Raw genomic sequence first — 14845 nt, 5'->3', positions numbered from 1 at the left:
ATAAATGTCTGAGTGAGCGAGTGAGTGGACCGGAGCGGCGAGGGGTGCGTGACGTGGGTGTGCGGCTCTGAAGCGTGTCCCGGGGGCGGCCGAACCCGGGAGGCAGGAAACAGAACAGGTCGGGTCTCTCTGCTCGGGCGGTGGCGGCGGGGGCGGGGCGGGGCCCGGGCCCCTAATTACCAGCTTCCGGCGAAGCGGCGGCTGCCCCGTCCGCCCTGTCCGCTCATCACCCGCCCACGGAGAGGGAGCGGCGCCGTGCCAGCCCGGCTCAGTGCCACCCCCGCCGTCCACCCCCGTCAGGGCGTGGGGGACAGCCGGGACGCGGGGCTGGAATCTGGGGCCTCCTGGTCTGCCCTTCGTGCTGTCAATCGATAATAACAATTATGGCATCTGTTAAGCACTTACTATGTCCCAGGTACCATACTAAGCGCTGGGGTGGATACGAGCAAATCCGGTTGGACTCAGTCCCTGTCCCACGTTGGGCTCACGGTCTCAACCCCCATTTTCCAGGTGAGGTGACTGAGGCCCAGAGAAGTGAAGTAACTTGCTCAAGATCACGCAGCAGACAAGTGATGGAGTCAGGATTAGAAGTGTTGCCCTTCTGACTCCCAGGCCCAGGTTCTATCCACTACGCCATGCTGTTGAGTGCTTACGGGGGGCAGGGCTGTACTAAATGATTGGGAGCGTATCCCGGCTCTGCCGCTGGTCTGCTGTGTGACCTTGGGCAAGTGACTTCGCTGCTCTGGGCCTCAGTTACCTTAGCTGTATAATGGGGATTAAGAATGGGAGCCCCATATAGGACAGCGACTGGGTCCAACCTGATTAGCTTAGACCTACCCCAGCGCTCAGAACTGTGCTTGACACATAGGAAGCGCTTAACAGATGCCATCATTAATATTATTATTATTGTTACCACACAACAGTATAATTGGGGTGTTTGCTAAGCGCTGACTATGTGCCAGGCACGGCACTAAGCGCTGGGGTAGATACAAGATAATCAGGTTGGACAACAGTCCCCGTCCCACACGGGGCTCGTAGTTTTCATCCCCGTTTTACAGATGAGCTAGCTGAGGGCCCAGAGAAGTGAAGTGGCTTGCCCAAGGTCACACAGCGGACAAGTGGAGGTGCCAGGATTAGAACCCGGGTCTTTCTGGCTCCCAGGCCCGGGCTCTAGCCCCTAGGCCACGCTGCTCCCTGCCCACAATGAGGCTGACTCCAAGAGCCTCTGCGACGCATTAACAATGATCCCCTGCCACCCCCTCAAAAGAGGGAATCCTGTGCTACCCAGTTGACTGCAATCCAGGGCTTGTTACATTAATTAATTAATTTGATCATATTTATTGAGCACTTACTGTGTGCACAGCACTATACTATGCACTTGAGCGAGTACAATACAACAAAAAACGGACACACTCCTTGCCCACAGTGAACTTAGTCTGTGAGAAGAGCCTGGGCCTGGAGGTCAGAGGACGTGGGTTCTAATCCCAGCTCCGCCACACATCTGCTCTGTGACCTTAGGCAAGTCACTTAACTGCTCTGTGCCTCGGTTACCTCATCTGGAAAATGGGGATTAAAACTATGAGCCTCATGTGGGACAGGGACTGTGTCCGACCTGATTACCCCGCATCTACCCCAGTACTTAGAACAGTGCTTGGCACATAGTAAGCACTTAACAGATACCACAGTTATTAGAGGGGCTGGGCTAACTCCAAGATGGGCTAGTGCTCCCTGGTACCCAACTGTCTTTGCCTGGTTGGGCCTGGGGCAGACTGAGACCCAGGAAGGGGAGAAGATTTAAGGGTCCAAGAGAGATCCCCCTCTAGACTGTAAGCTCCTTATGGGCAGGGAACGTATCCGTTGATTCTACTGTACTGGACTCTCCCAAGCATTCAGTACAGTGCTCGGCACACAGGAAGTGCTCAATAAATACCACTGATTACTTGATCCCACTCCATTTCAAAGGCCAGATTCCACGAAGGGGGCAGGGTTTGAGCACTGCAGCTTGTGGACAGGGAATGTATCTGTTTATTGTTATACTGGACTCTCTCAAGTGCTTAGTACAGCGCTCTGCACAGAGTAAGCACTCAATAAATATGACTGACTGAATGAATGAGTTAACCGGCATTTCAGCCAGGAGATGGGGGTGGCCATCCTTCTTACTCCTCGCTCCTACTGAGATGAAAAGGGAAGCAGGCTTAGTGGATAGAGCCCGGACCTGGAAACCAGGAAGGTTATAATCCTGGCTCCGCCACTTGCCTCCTGGGTGACCCTGGGCAAGTCACTTCACTTCTCTAGGCCTCGGTTACCTCATCTGCAAAATGGGGATTAAGACTGTGAACCCAATGTGGGACAGGAACTGTGTCCAACCCAACTTCCTACCCCAGTAAAATGCCTGGCACACAGTAAGCGCTTAACAAATACCACAATTATTATTATTATCTCTATTGATTTATTTTATCCATTCATTGATTCATTTGTATTTGTTGAGCACTTCCTGTGTGCAGAGCACTGTACTAAGCGCTTGGGAGAGTACGCTGTAACAACAGACACATCCCCTAACCACACTGAGTTTATAGTCTTGGGCGGGGACGGACATTAATATGAATAAATAAATTACAAATATGTACATCCAATGGAGCTGTAAATATTTTTCCGTTTGTCTTCCCTATTAGAGTGGAAGCTCCCTGTGGAAACGAATCACTTTGTTATTCTGTATTTCCCAAGCGCCTAGTACAGCCCACTGCACCACACATAAATCAATCACTGGCACCAGCCCAGTGCACCACATAAATCAATCACTGGCATTTCCGGAGCGTTCATTATGTGCAGAGCACTGTACAAAGCACTTGGGAGAGTCCAATCCGGCAGAATTGGCAGACACGTTCCCTGCCCATAATGAGCTTACAGTCTAGAGGGGAAGACAGACAAGGATATGAACCGATGAGTAATTTAATGATAGTAATAATAATGATGGTATTTGTTAAGCGCTTACTATGTGCCAGGCACTGTACTAAGTGCTGGAATACTTCTGCTGCTACTTTTACTTACTAATGTCACCACCTATGCCACCACCTCTGGACATTAGGCCCTGTCTCAGGCCAAGGCCTCAATCAATCAAGCAATCAATCAATGGTATCTACTCTGTGCCTCAGTTCCTTCATCTGTAAAATGGGGATGAAGAGTGTGAGCTTCATGAGGGACAGGGACGGTGTCCAACCTGATTACCTCGTATCCACCCCAGCGCTTAGAACAGTACTTGACACATAGTAAGCGCTTAACAAATACCATAATTATTATTAGAGTGCTTACTCTGTGTAGAGCACTGTCACCAGTCAAGCACAAAGAAGCAGCAGCATGGCGTAGTGGATAAAGCATGGGCCTAGGAGTCAGAAGGTCATGGGTTCTAATTCCGATCCACCACTTGTCTGCTGTGTGACCTTGGGCAAGTCACTTCATTTGTCTGGGCCTCAGTCACCTCATCTGTAAAATGGGGACTGAGACTGTGAGCCCCACAGGGGCCATTTAGGCTGTGAGTCAGTCTCTATCTGTTGCCAAACTGTACATTTCAAGCGCTTAGTACAGTGCTCTGCACATAGTAAGCGCTCAATAAATACTATTGAATGAATGAATGACAGGGACTGTGTCCAATCCAATTTGCTTGTATCCACCCCAGCACCTAGTACAGTGCCTGGCATATAGTAAGCGCTTAACAAATACCATAACTATTATCATTATTATTATTATTAATATCAACAGGGTGGCCTAGGAGAGGGCCAGCCTAGTGTTAAGAGCCCAGGCCTGGGTTTCAGGAGCCCAGAGACCTAATCCCGGCACTGCTGCTCGCCTGCTGCGTGACCCGGGATGAGTCATTTCATTTCTGCTGCATGACCTGGGACGAGTCACTTCACCTCTCCTCAGTTTCCTCTTCTGTAAAATGAGAATGAAGTGCCCATTCTCCCTCACTCTTTGACCGTGAGTCCTGCGTGAGCCAGAGATCTGATTGGATTATTTCTACCCCAGGGCTGAGAAGCAGTGTGTGGCCTCGTGGACGGAGCAAAACCCTGGGAGTCTGAGGATCTGGGTTCTAATCCTGGCTCTGTTCACTACCTGCTGTGTGACCTTGGGCAAGTCGATTACCTTCTCCATGCCTGAGTCTCCTCATCTATAAAATATCTATTCTCCCTCCCACTTGGATTGAGCCGTGGGTGGAGCGTGGCCAGTCTGATTACTCTATATCTGTCCAGGTGCTTAGTACAGTGCGAGCTGCAGAGTAAGCGCCTTGACAAATACCGCAATAATTATTATTCTAGTGCTTAGCAAAGTGCTTAGCACTTCATACAGGCTTCATTAAAAACCATCATTATCACCTCTTTCTGTACCCTCCGACCTCAAGTTGCCCTCCATTTTTTTAATGGTATTTGTTAAGCGCTTACTATGTGCCAAGCATTGTAGTAAACGCTGGGCGCAAGCTAATCAGGTGGGATACAATTCCTGTCCTACATAGGGCTCGCTGTCTTAATTGCCATTTTACATATGAGGCAAAGGAAGTCCAGAGAAGTGAAGCGACTTGCTGAGGTCACACAAAAGGCAAGCGACCAAGCCGGCATTAGAACCCAGGTCCTTCTGACTCCCAGGCCCAAGCTCTATCCATTAGACCACACTGCTTATTGAAGGCACATCTCCTCCTCCAAGAGGCCTTCCCAGACTGAGCCCCACTTTTCCTCATCTCCCACTCCCTTCTGCATCACCCTGGCTTGCTCCCTTTGCTCTTCCCCCCTTCCAGCCCCACACAACTTATATTCTGTCATTTTGTTTACTCGTATCGATGTCTGCCTCCCCCTCTCTAGACTGTGAGCTCATTGTGGGCAGGGAATGTCACTGTTCATTGTTGCACTGTACTTTCCCAAGCACTTAGTACAGTGCTCAGCACAGAGTAAGTGCTCAATAAATACAACTGCATGAATGAATGAATGAATGAATGCTTCAAGGCCTCCTATCCCTTTCAAAGTTATACATTTACTTGGCAACAGATCAGTTTCCACGGCTGTTCCTAGATCTCTCTTCTCCCTTCCATTCTAGAGAATGGGTTTTCCTTTTGGATTCAACTGCCCGGATTCTCCCTACAGAAACCACGATTACCCCAGAGCCAATATTGACATAACAGGGGAGAAGTCAGCACAGCCGTAACTCAATGCACTCCTTGGGTTGGGCCGTTTCAGAGAGAAATCCGGTTTTTTCTCTTCCCCCTCTTACTCTGGTTACTAACCCGTCTTGCCGCTCGTTGTCTCAAGGCCTGGGCTCTAACTGGTAGCTTGGGAGAAGAGAAGGTCCTCGTGGTCAAATTCTAAGCCCAGGGGGAGGGAAACTTTTTGGACTTGGAGGTTCCGTCCCTGACTCGAGTTGGAGGATAGTGTCATCGTGACAGCGGGGGGACTGAGCAGGAGCTGTTCCTTCCAGCATCTCGTTGTCGCCGGAGGGAGGGGGGGGTTCTGGGCTGGAGGAAACACTGGTCAAACACGGCAATGGTACGGCCGAGGGGCTTGGGGGTCTTGTGGACTAACGGGTAGAGCTCAGATCGAGGAATCAGAAGAACCTGCGTTCTAATCCCAGCTCTGTCATTTGTCCGCTGTGTGGCCGTGGGCCAGTCACTTCACTTCTCTGGGCTCTCATCTGAAAAATGGGGGTGAAGACTGGGAGCCCCATGTGGGACAGGGACTGTGTCCAACCTGATTAGCTTGCACCTACTCCTTGACATATAGTAAATGCTTAACAAACATTATTATTATTATCCTGAGGTTAGGTCTGCACCTCCGTTTCTCCTCCTGTGCCCCAAGAGATAGCACCAGGTTCCACCGGGTTGGAAGACTTAAATGTGTCAGTGCTCGGCACACAGTAAGCACTCAATAATTATGATTGAATGAATGAATGTTACACTGTACTCTCCCAAGCGCTTAGTCCAGTGCTCCGCATGCAGTAAGCACTCAATAAATGCTCAATAATGGATCGTTGGGTGGATTGGAAGGTTTTTAGCAGCATGGCTCAGTGGAAAGAGCACGGGCTTTGGAGTCAGGGCTCATGAGTTCGAATCCCAGCTCTGCCACTTGTCGGCTGTGTGACTGTGGGCAAGTCACTTAACTTCTCTGTGCCTCAGTTCCCTCATCTGTAAAATGGGGATTAAGACTGTGAGCCCCACGTGGGACAACCTGATTCCCCTATGTCTACCCCAGCGCTTAGAACAGTGTTCGGCACATAGTAAGCGCTTAACAAATACCAACATTATTTTTAGCATTTCTTAGTCCTTCCTAGATCCCCACCCACTGGGAAGAGGGTCAGCGCTCACAACGGGCTATGCGCCCACAGGGGTCGGAGGAAAGGGGGAGGGGAGGAGGACAAAACGTGCCCAGAGAGCCACCGGGGTCATGGTTGGCTTGAGATGGAATGACCCAAGCAGGGGACATTGGGAAGGAGCGAGATACTTCCCCTTCCCTTCCCCCACCCTGCCCCACTGCCAGAGAAGGCACCGAGCACTGAGGTTATAGTTCCACAGACCAAGAACCTCTCTCTTTTTTTCTTTAAATGGTATTTTTGAAGCACTTACTATGTAATAATAATAATCGTAATTCTGGTATTTGTTAAATGCTTACTATGTTTGTTAAACGCTTACTATGTGCCAAGCACTGGTCTAAGTGCTGGAGTAGATACAAGGTAGCCAGGTTGTCTCACGTGGGGCTCACAGTCTTAATCCCCATTTTATAGATGAGGTAACTGAGGCACAGATGTTAAGTGACTTACCCCAAAGTCACACAGCTGATAAGTGGTGGAGGCGGGATCAGAATCCACGACCTCTGACTCTCAAGCCTGTGCGCTTTCCACTAAGCACTGCTCTAAAAACTGGGGTAGATACAAGATAATCAAGTTGGACACAGTCCCTGTCCCAGCTGGGGCTCACGGTCAAAGTAGGCGGGAGAACAAGTATTGAATCTGCATTTTGCAATTGAGGAAACCGAGGCCCGGAGAAGGGAAGGGACTTGCCCAAGGTCGCCCCGTGATAATAATAATAATTACGGTACTTGTTAAGCACTTACTGTGTGCCAAACACTGTTCTAAGTGCTGGGAGAGATACAAGTTAATCAGGTTGGATACAGTCCCTGTCCCCCGAGGGGTTCACACTCTTAATCCCCATTTCACAGATGAGGGCGCTGAGACCCAGAGATGGGAAGTGGCTTGACCAAGGTCACCCAGCAGAGAAGTGGCGGAGCCAAAATTAGAAACCAGGTCCTTCTGACTCCCAGGCCCGGGGTCTAGCTCCTCATCGTTCTTTAACCTTCTCACCCCTGCATCCCCCTCCAAACTCCCCCACCCTCACAGGCTCCCCCCACCTCCCGGTCCTAGGCTGGGAACACCCCAAGGACCCCGCCAAAGGCAAACGGCTGGAGCCGGCGGAACTTCCGTCCCTCGTACAAAGTCGACTCCTGATCCGCTGCCGATGCGGGATCTGAAATCCAACTAAAAATAACTGTACGTTGAACGGGCGCCGTCTGGCTCACCTTTACCACACAGTCCGATCTGGGTGGATCGGATCACAGAAAGAGCGGAGAAGCAGGAAGTAAAGTACAATCTAGGGAGCAGGAGGGAGCGGGCCGGAAATCGGCGTAGCCTAGTGGCTAGAGCCCGGGCCTGGAAGTCAGAAGGACCTGGCTTCTCATCCTGGCTCTGCCACTTGTGTGATGCTGCTATGTGACCTTGGGCAAGACACTTCCCTTCTCTCTTCCCTCATTTTGGAAAATGGGGATTAAGGCTGCGAGCCCCTGGGGGGAGAAAGGGGACGGCGTCCAACCTCATAAGCTTGTAGCAAGTCAGTCAATTGTATTTACTGAGCGCTTACAGTGTGCAGAGCACGGTACTAAGAGCATAGGAGAGTACAATATAACTAACAATAAACCAAGCGCTTAGCCTGGCACCCAGTAAGCACTGAACGAAAAAAAAGCCCTTGGGTTTCCTTCGGGAACCCGAGGGAGCGGGGAGAGGGGTTTCAGAGAGGGGTTTCAGACAGAACACTAGGACCCCAGGAACAGAGGGGACCCCAGCGGACCCTGGTGACAAATCCCATATGGATCATTTCCTCCTGTGATCTGCCTGCATTCTTTTCCACCTGGGGTTCAAGCAACAGGGGCTCTACTATCATTTCCCCCCATACACACACAGTCTTTTGGACTGCTGGAGATCTGAAATTGCTTTCCAGAACCTCTGAACGGGCCAAGTGAATCAGAGAAAAGCTGTGTAAATAATACTAATTATAGTACTTGTTAAGGGCTTACTATGTGCGAAGCACTGTTCTAAGAGCTGGGGAAGATACAAGTTAATCAGGTTAGCCCCAATCCCTGTCCCCCCATGGGGCTCACACGCTTCATCCCCACTTTACAGATGAGGGAACTGAGGCCCAGAGAAGTGAAGTGACTTGCCCAAGGTCATACAGCAGACATGTGGCAGAACCGGGGTTAGAAGCCAGGCCCTTCTGACTCCGAGGCCCGGGCTTTATCCACTAGGCCACGCTGCTCTTTCCGTGTGACCTGTCTGTCACCCCCGCCTCGTCTAGCAGGCTCCCTGACTCCCAACCCTGACTGTTTTCCTGCCTCACTTGGGCCACGCCAAGGGACCCTGGAAGCTGCTTAATCACCTCTCCAGCTACGGCCATAACGAGACAAGCAGGGTATACTGCTAATAATAATAATAATTGAGATACTTGTTAAGTGCTTACTATGTGTCAGGCACTGTACTAAGTGCTGGGGTGGATATGAGCAAATCAGGTTGGACACAGTCCCTGTCCCACATGGGGCTCACAGTCTTCACCCCCATTTTACAGATGAGGGAACTACGACACAGAAGTGAAGCGACTTGCCCAAGGCCACAGAGCAAACAAGTAGTGGAGCTGGAATTAGAACCCATGACCAGGCCCGTGCTCTATCCTGCTTCCCCCCTCTGGACTGTACTCTCTCTGCGGGCAGGGAATGTGTCTACCACCTCTGTTATCGTGTGCTCTCCCAAAGACTTCCATGGAGTCTCCTGCCTCAATGTAGACTCAAAACAACTCTCCCAAGCACTTAGTACAGCGCTCTGCACACAGTAAGCGCTCAATAAATACTACTGATCGACTCCTCTAGACTGTAAGCTCGTTCTAGGCAGGGTACATGTCTATCAACTCTGTTGAATTGGACTCACTCAAGTGCACAGTAGAGTGCTCTGCACACAGTAAATGCTCAATAAATATGACTTGACTGACTCTATCCATCATCCGGCTATGCATCCATTTATTCTCTCGGTCCCCGATTTACTCAGTGCTTTGGCCACAGGAACCCGACTCATTGTGTCAATCAATCAAGCAACGATATTTACTGAGCGCTTACTATGTGCAAAGCACTTTACTAAGCGCTTGAGATGCAACAGAATTAGCAGACACGTTCCCTGCCCCATCGAGCTTACAATCAATCAATGGTACTTACTGAGTGCTTACTGTGTGCCGAGCACTGTACTAAGCGCTTGTTAGAGAGTACAAGAGTTGTACTGAGCCTGAGTTGAGCCAGGAAGGTTGTAGAAGACCCCACCACCCTACTAAAAGGTAAACAAACACGCACACACACTCACTCCCAGATACAAGCATCTATAAGGTGTCAAGACGCTGCATGGATTAGTCACTCAAAATCAGAGTGATGTCATTTGAGGCTTCCTCCCAAAATAACCTCTAAACACCGGCTTCCCCGACCTGGTGCCTGGTTCCTGCCATCCCGTTGGGTGGCTTCCTTGAAAAATAACTTTCTTACCACCTGAACCCTCCATGGCCGACAGAGGAAACCTCAAAGGAAGGGATTCCTTCTTCCTCTGCGGGGTTGAGAGGACAAGATTTGGGGTGTGTATGAGGGGGCTCTCCCCGTCACTCAGGAGGTAAATGGAGGCCGGCAGATTGCGGATGGGCCTGGTCACAGCAGAAGCTGCAAAGCCAGGAAGATAATAATTAAAATCCTAGTACTTGTTAAGTGCTTGCTATGAGCCAAGCACTGTTCTAAGCGCTGGGTTAGATACATGTTAATCAGGTTGGATGCAGTCTCTGTCCCACACGGGCCTCACAGTCTTAATCCCCATTTTACCGATGAGAGGACTGAGGCACAGAGAAGTGAAGCGACTTGCCCAAGGTCACCCAGCAGACAAGTAGAGGAGTCGGGATAAGAACCAGGTACTTCTAACTCCCAGGCCTGGGGTCTATCCGCTAGACCACGCTACTTAAATACCACTATTATTATTATTATCGTGCGATGGGGGCTCTCCCCCAGCCTTACCTCCACCCTTTGGACATTTGCTATTGTCCCCAGCCCCCCGGCACTTATCCACATAACTTTAAATTCTATATTATAAATGACTTATTCATTCTATTCGCATTAATGTCTGTCTCCCCCTCTAGACCATAAACTCGTTGTGGGCAGGGAATGCATTTGCTAAACCTGTTGCATTGTGTTCTCCCAAGTGCTTCGTCCAATGCTCTGCACCTAATAAGCCTAATAAGCGCTCAGTAAATACGACTGATTTTTGACTTCCAAGCTGGGTGACTCCCCTCTTCGCCCCCCAAAGTGTGGATCTCGGCACCATCCCCTCTTTGGTCTAGTGGGACTGGGAATCGGAAGGTCACGGGTTCTAATCCCGGCTCTGCCACTTGTCTGTTGTGTGACCCTGGGCAGGTCACTTCCTTCTCCCTCGTTCTCACCTGTCCCGCCATCGACCCCTGGCCAACGGCCTACCTCTGTCCTGGAATGCCCTCCCTCCTCAAATCTGCCATACTAGCATGAAAGCTCACCTCCTCCAGGAGGCCTTCCCGGAGTAACCCTCCCTTTTCCTCTGCACCCCGTCCATCGCCCCCACTCGCACCCTCTGCTCTACCCCCCTCTCTGCCCCACAGCACTTATGTGTGTATATGTGACATGTTTATAATTCTATTTATTTTACTAATGATGTGTATATATCTATAATTCTATTTATATTGATGCTACTTGTCTGCTTTGTGACCTTGAGCAAGTCACTCAACTTCTTTGGGCCTCAGTTCCCTCATCTGTAAAATGGGGATTAAGACCATGAGCCCCATGTGGGACAACCTGATTACCTTGTATCCACCCCAGCGCTTAGAACAGTGCTTGGCACATAGTAAGCGCTTAACAAATACCACCATTATTATTCCTGATGCCTGTTGAATTGTTTCGATGTCTCTCTCCCCTCTTCTAGACTGTGCGCCCGTTGTGGGTCGGGCCTGTTTCTGTTGCCGAATTGGACTTTGCAAGCGCTTAGTACAGTGCTCTGCACACAGCAAGTGCTCAATAAATACGACTGACTGAATGAATGAATGAATGAACGCACTTTCCTGGCCCTCTTGTGTAAAACGGGGATGGAGATCGGGAGCCCCATGTGGGACAGGGACCGTCTCCAACCCGATTTGCTTGGCTCCACCCTGGCGCTCAGTACAGTGTGTCTGGCCCGTAGTAAACGCTTAACGCCGACCACCATCATTAAGAGCGACAGAACTGGGTGTGGGGGTCTCCCCCCCGGGAGACTCCCCTTCCCCTCCCAGCAGGTGGGCGGCGATTGTCCGTTTTCTCACCTCCCCTCGGGGCCCATTGTCCAGCCCCACGAGCTGTGAATGGCTGTCCTCCTTCCCGGCTTCCCCGCCCTCTCCCCCTCCGGCTAACGGGGGCCGGGAGCTGTTTAAACATTACAAAAAAACAAAACAGAAAAAAAAAATCCGACCCACTTGCTTAATAGTTCCGCATAACTGCGCCTTGCAACCGTCTCGGAGGAGGTGGGGGGTGGGGAATTGTCACCTCGACGGCAGGTCCTCTCCGGCCCCCACACCCCCGACCCCCTCCCCTCCGGGAGATCAAACAAACACACACACACAAAAAGGAGCTCGACTTGCAAGGGAAAAGTTAAAATGCAATCGGAGCCGCAAAACACCCCCGGGGCTCCAAACTCCCCGGTTGCAACGCGGCTCCTCCGGGGCCCTTTTTATCCCGCGAAAATCAGTTAAGGGAAACGAGGCGGGTTTGAAGGTCGCTTTCCAGGGCCCGACCCTTGGAGCGAAGAAAACGGGATTGCTTCTTTTCTTTTTTTTTTCCAAATAGGAAGGTTTTCCTCCCAGGTTGTGTACCGTGATCTTTTCTTTGGAAAGCAAGTTGTCTGTTCCCCAAGGAGACTCACCTGGCACGTAGATCTCTCCCCGCTCCTCGTCTGGGAGCTCGCTCCAGTTCCTCTTGCAGGTGGAGATGCAAGGTTTCTTGACCAGGAAAGCTCGGGGCATTTTCCGAGATATCTGTCTCTGCCCTCGAGGGGGAGGGGGTCTCCTATTCCGTGGCGATCCCCTCGCCCACCCTGACCCGGGGGAGGGGCGTAAAAACGGCCCCCGGGACAAAAAAAAAAAAACAAACCGCCCGCCTCCGAACGAAAAGGGAAAAAAAACGGGAAAAGGTAAAAGAAAAAAGGGGAAAAAACGAAAAAGGGGAAAGAAAAAAAATTCCAGAGGGGAAAGAGAAAAGAAGCCTCAAGGATTCAGGGGTGGGGGGTGAGAAAAATTTAAGGTTCCGCGGAGGGAAGAGGAAAAACAACTCAAGATTCCACGGGGGAAGGGGAGAAAAGAGTCAAGATTCCACGAGGGAAAGGGAAAAACTTACGGTTCCACGGGAGGAGGGAGAAACAACTCAAGGTTCCACGGGGGAAGGGGAGAAAAAAGTCAAGATTCCACTGGGGAAAGGGAAAAAAACTTAAAGTTCCTGGGGGGGGGGGAAAAACCTCACGTTTCCACTCAAGATTCCACGGGGGGGTAAGGAACAAAAACTCAAGCTTCCAAGTGGGGAGGGACAATTCAAGTTTCGAAAGGGAAAAAAACCCTCAGATTTCCACAGGGGAAAGGAAAAAAACCTCAAGTTTCCACAGGGGAAAGAAAAAAAAGCTCAAGTTTCCAAGGGGGGGGAGAAAAAAAAGCAAGCTTCCACGGGGGAGAAAGGGGGAAAAAAACTCAAAGTTCCAAAGGGGAAAGGAAAAAAAATCTCCAAGTTCCAACGGGGAAAGGGGAAAAAAACCTCCAAGTTCTAACGGGGAAAGAAAAAAAAATCTTCCACTGAGGAAGGGGGAATAAAAAAAATCAAGGATCCACGAGGACGGGGTGGGGGCAAAAACGCCAAAGGGAAGGTTTCACGGGTCGAACGTTCCCGGGAGGGCGCGGGCCGCGGCTCAGTTTCAGCTGCTCTGCCCACCGAGGGGTGGGGGGAAGGGGAAAGGAGGGGAGGAGAGGGGGTCTTCCCGGGATCCCGGCGTCCGGGCGTCGGAGGGGCAGAGGCGGGCAGGTCGGGCGGCCTCTCCTTGGATCGTCTGGCTGCTCCCGCCGCCGCCCGGGAAGTCTTAAAGCGCGATCCGGCCCGACGGGTTCACACTTTATTGGCTTGAGGCGGTGTGGGTTGGTGGTTGGGGTGTGTGTGTGTGTGTGTGTGTGTGTGTTGGGGGGTGGGGGCGATCTTCTGATCTAATTAGATTTGAGGGAGGGGAGAGGAGGGCGCATGCGTTGAGAAATAACGGTGACAAACCACCTATTTGTTACCTGTTGAACCGGTTCCCATTCCGCTGCCGGTGAGCTGGCAGGCCTCCCGGGAGGCCGGGCCGGGGCGGGGTGGCCGTCGCCGTCGTCGCCGGCCGGGCCCCCTGGTCACCTGCCAATTCCCCGTTCCTTTCAAATGCAACAAGCGTTTCCAAACCCCGGGTTTCGGAAGGAGCCGGGGGAGGAGAAGCGAGCAGGGCAGGGCAGGGGAGGGGAACAACGGTATTTGCACCGGTTGCAGGCTCCGGAGGGATGATGAAACCGGGGAAACTTACTGGGCTGGAAATGGTCAGGCCGGGACCGGCCGGCCCAGACGCGCGGACGCCCGTGGGCCTCCGGCTCCGCTCCCACTATGAGTCTACTGATCTTCGTGATACGGACGCCAGAAGGCTTGTTTGGTTTTGTTCTGGTGATTTCTTTTGTTGTCGGTCTCCCCCGTTTAGAGCGGGAGCCCGTTGGTGGGCAGGGATGGTCTTTATCTGCGCCCAACTGCCCTTTCCAAGCGCTTAGTACAGTGCTCTGCGCATAGGAAGCGCTCAATAAGCACGATTGAATGAAAGCGGGAGGACGCTAGGGTCCTCTCCCAAGCGCTTAGTACCGGGCTTTGCTCACCGGAAGGGCCCAGCAAGCACGATTGAATGAACGATGAATAAATGAAAGTGGGAGGACGCTAGTGTCCTCTCCCAAACGATTAGTACAGGGTTTTGAACGCCGTAAGGGCCCAGTAAGCACGAATGAATGAATGGTTGCTGGACAAAGCCGGCGGCCGCCCGCTCCTCTTTGGATCTCAAAGCACCGCTTTACAAGGTCGGGGGAGAGCCGAAGAATCCGGCTCCATCGTATGTATTGAGCGCCTGCTGGAGCACTGGATTAAGCACTTGGGAGAGGGCACAAGAACGAGAAACGGACACATTCCCTGCCCTCAACGAGTCGATAGTCTAGAGGACGAGTTTAGAGCCCAGAGGTTTAGAAGCAGCATGGAGTATAATAATAATAATGATGCTATTTGGTAAGCGCTTACTATGTGCCAAGCACTGTTCTAAGAGCTGGGGGGAATACAAAGTGATCAGATTGTCCCACGTGGTGCTCGTAATCTTAATCCCCATTTTACAGATGAGGTAACTGAGACACAGAGAAGTGAAGTGACTTGCCCAAAATCACACAGCCGACAAGTGGCTAGGACCCAAGCCTGGGAGTCAGCTCGGCTCCGCCACCCATCTG

At 51.4% G+C, this 14845-nt stretch overlaps 1 protein-coding gene across 1 annotated transcript in view; it reads right to left on the bottom strand.

The window, feature by feature from the left end:
* OVOL1 (ovo like transcriptional repressor 1) overlaps window positions 1–12496 on the bottom strand; it is a 28007-nt gene extending 15511 nt beyond the window's left edge. The window contains exon 1 of the mRNA XM_001516285.5: window positions 12235–12496. Coding sequence (XP_001516335.2) covers window positions 12235–12334 — 100 coding nt within the window. The 5' untranslated portion in view covers window positions 12335–12496. The remainder of the gene's footprint in view (window positions 1–12234) is intronic.
* Between the last annotated feature and the right edge of the window lie 2349 nt (window positions 12497–14845).

This window comes from Ornithorhynchus anatinus, chromosome 3, assembly GCF_004115215.2.
Source record: "Ornithorhynchus anatinus isolate Pmale09 chromosome 3, mOrnAna1.pri.v4, whole genome shotgun sequence".
Lineage (NCBI taxonomy): Eukaryota > Metazoa > Chordata > Mammalia > Monotremata > Ornithorhynchidae > Ornithorhynchus > Ornithorhynchus anatinus.
This window is presented reverse-complemented; position numbering and strand designations above follow the sequence as displayed.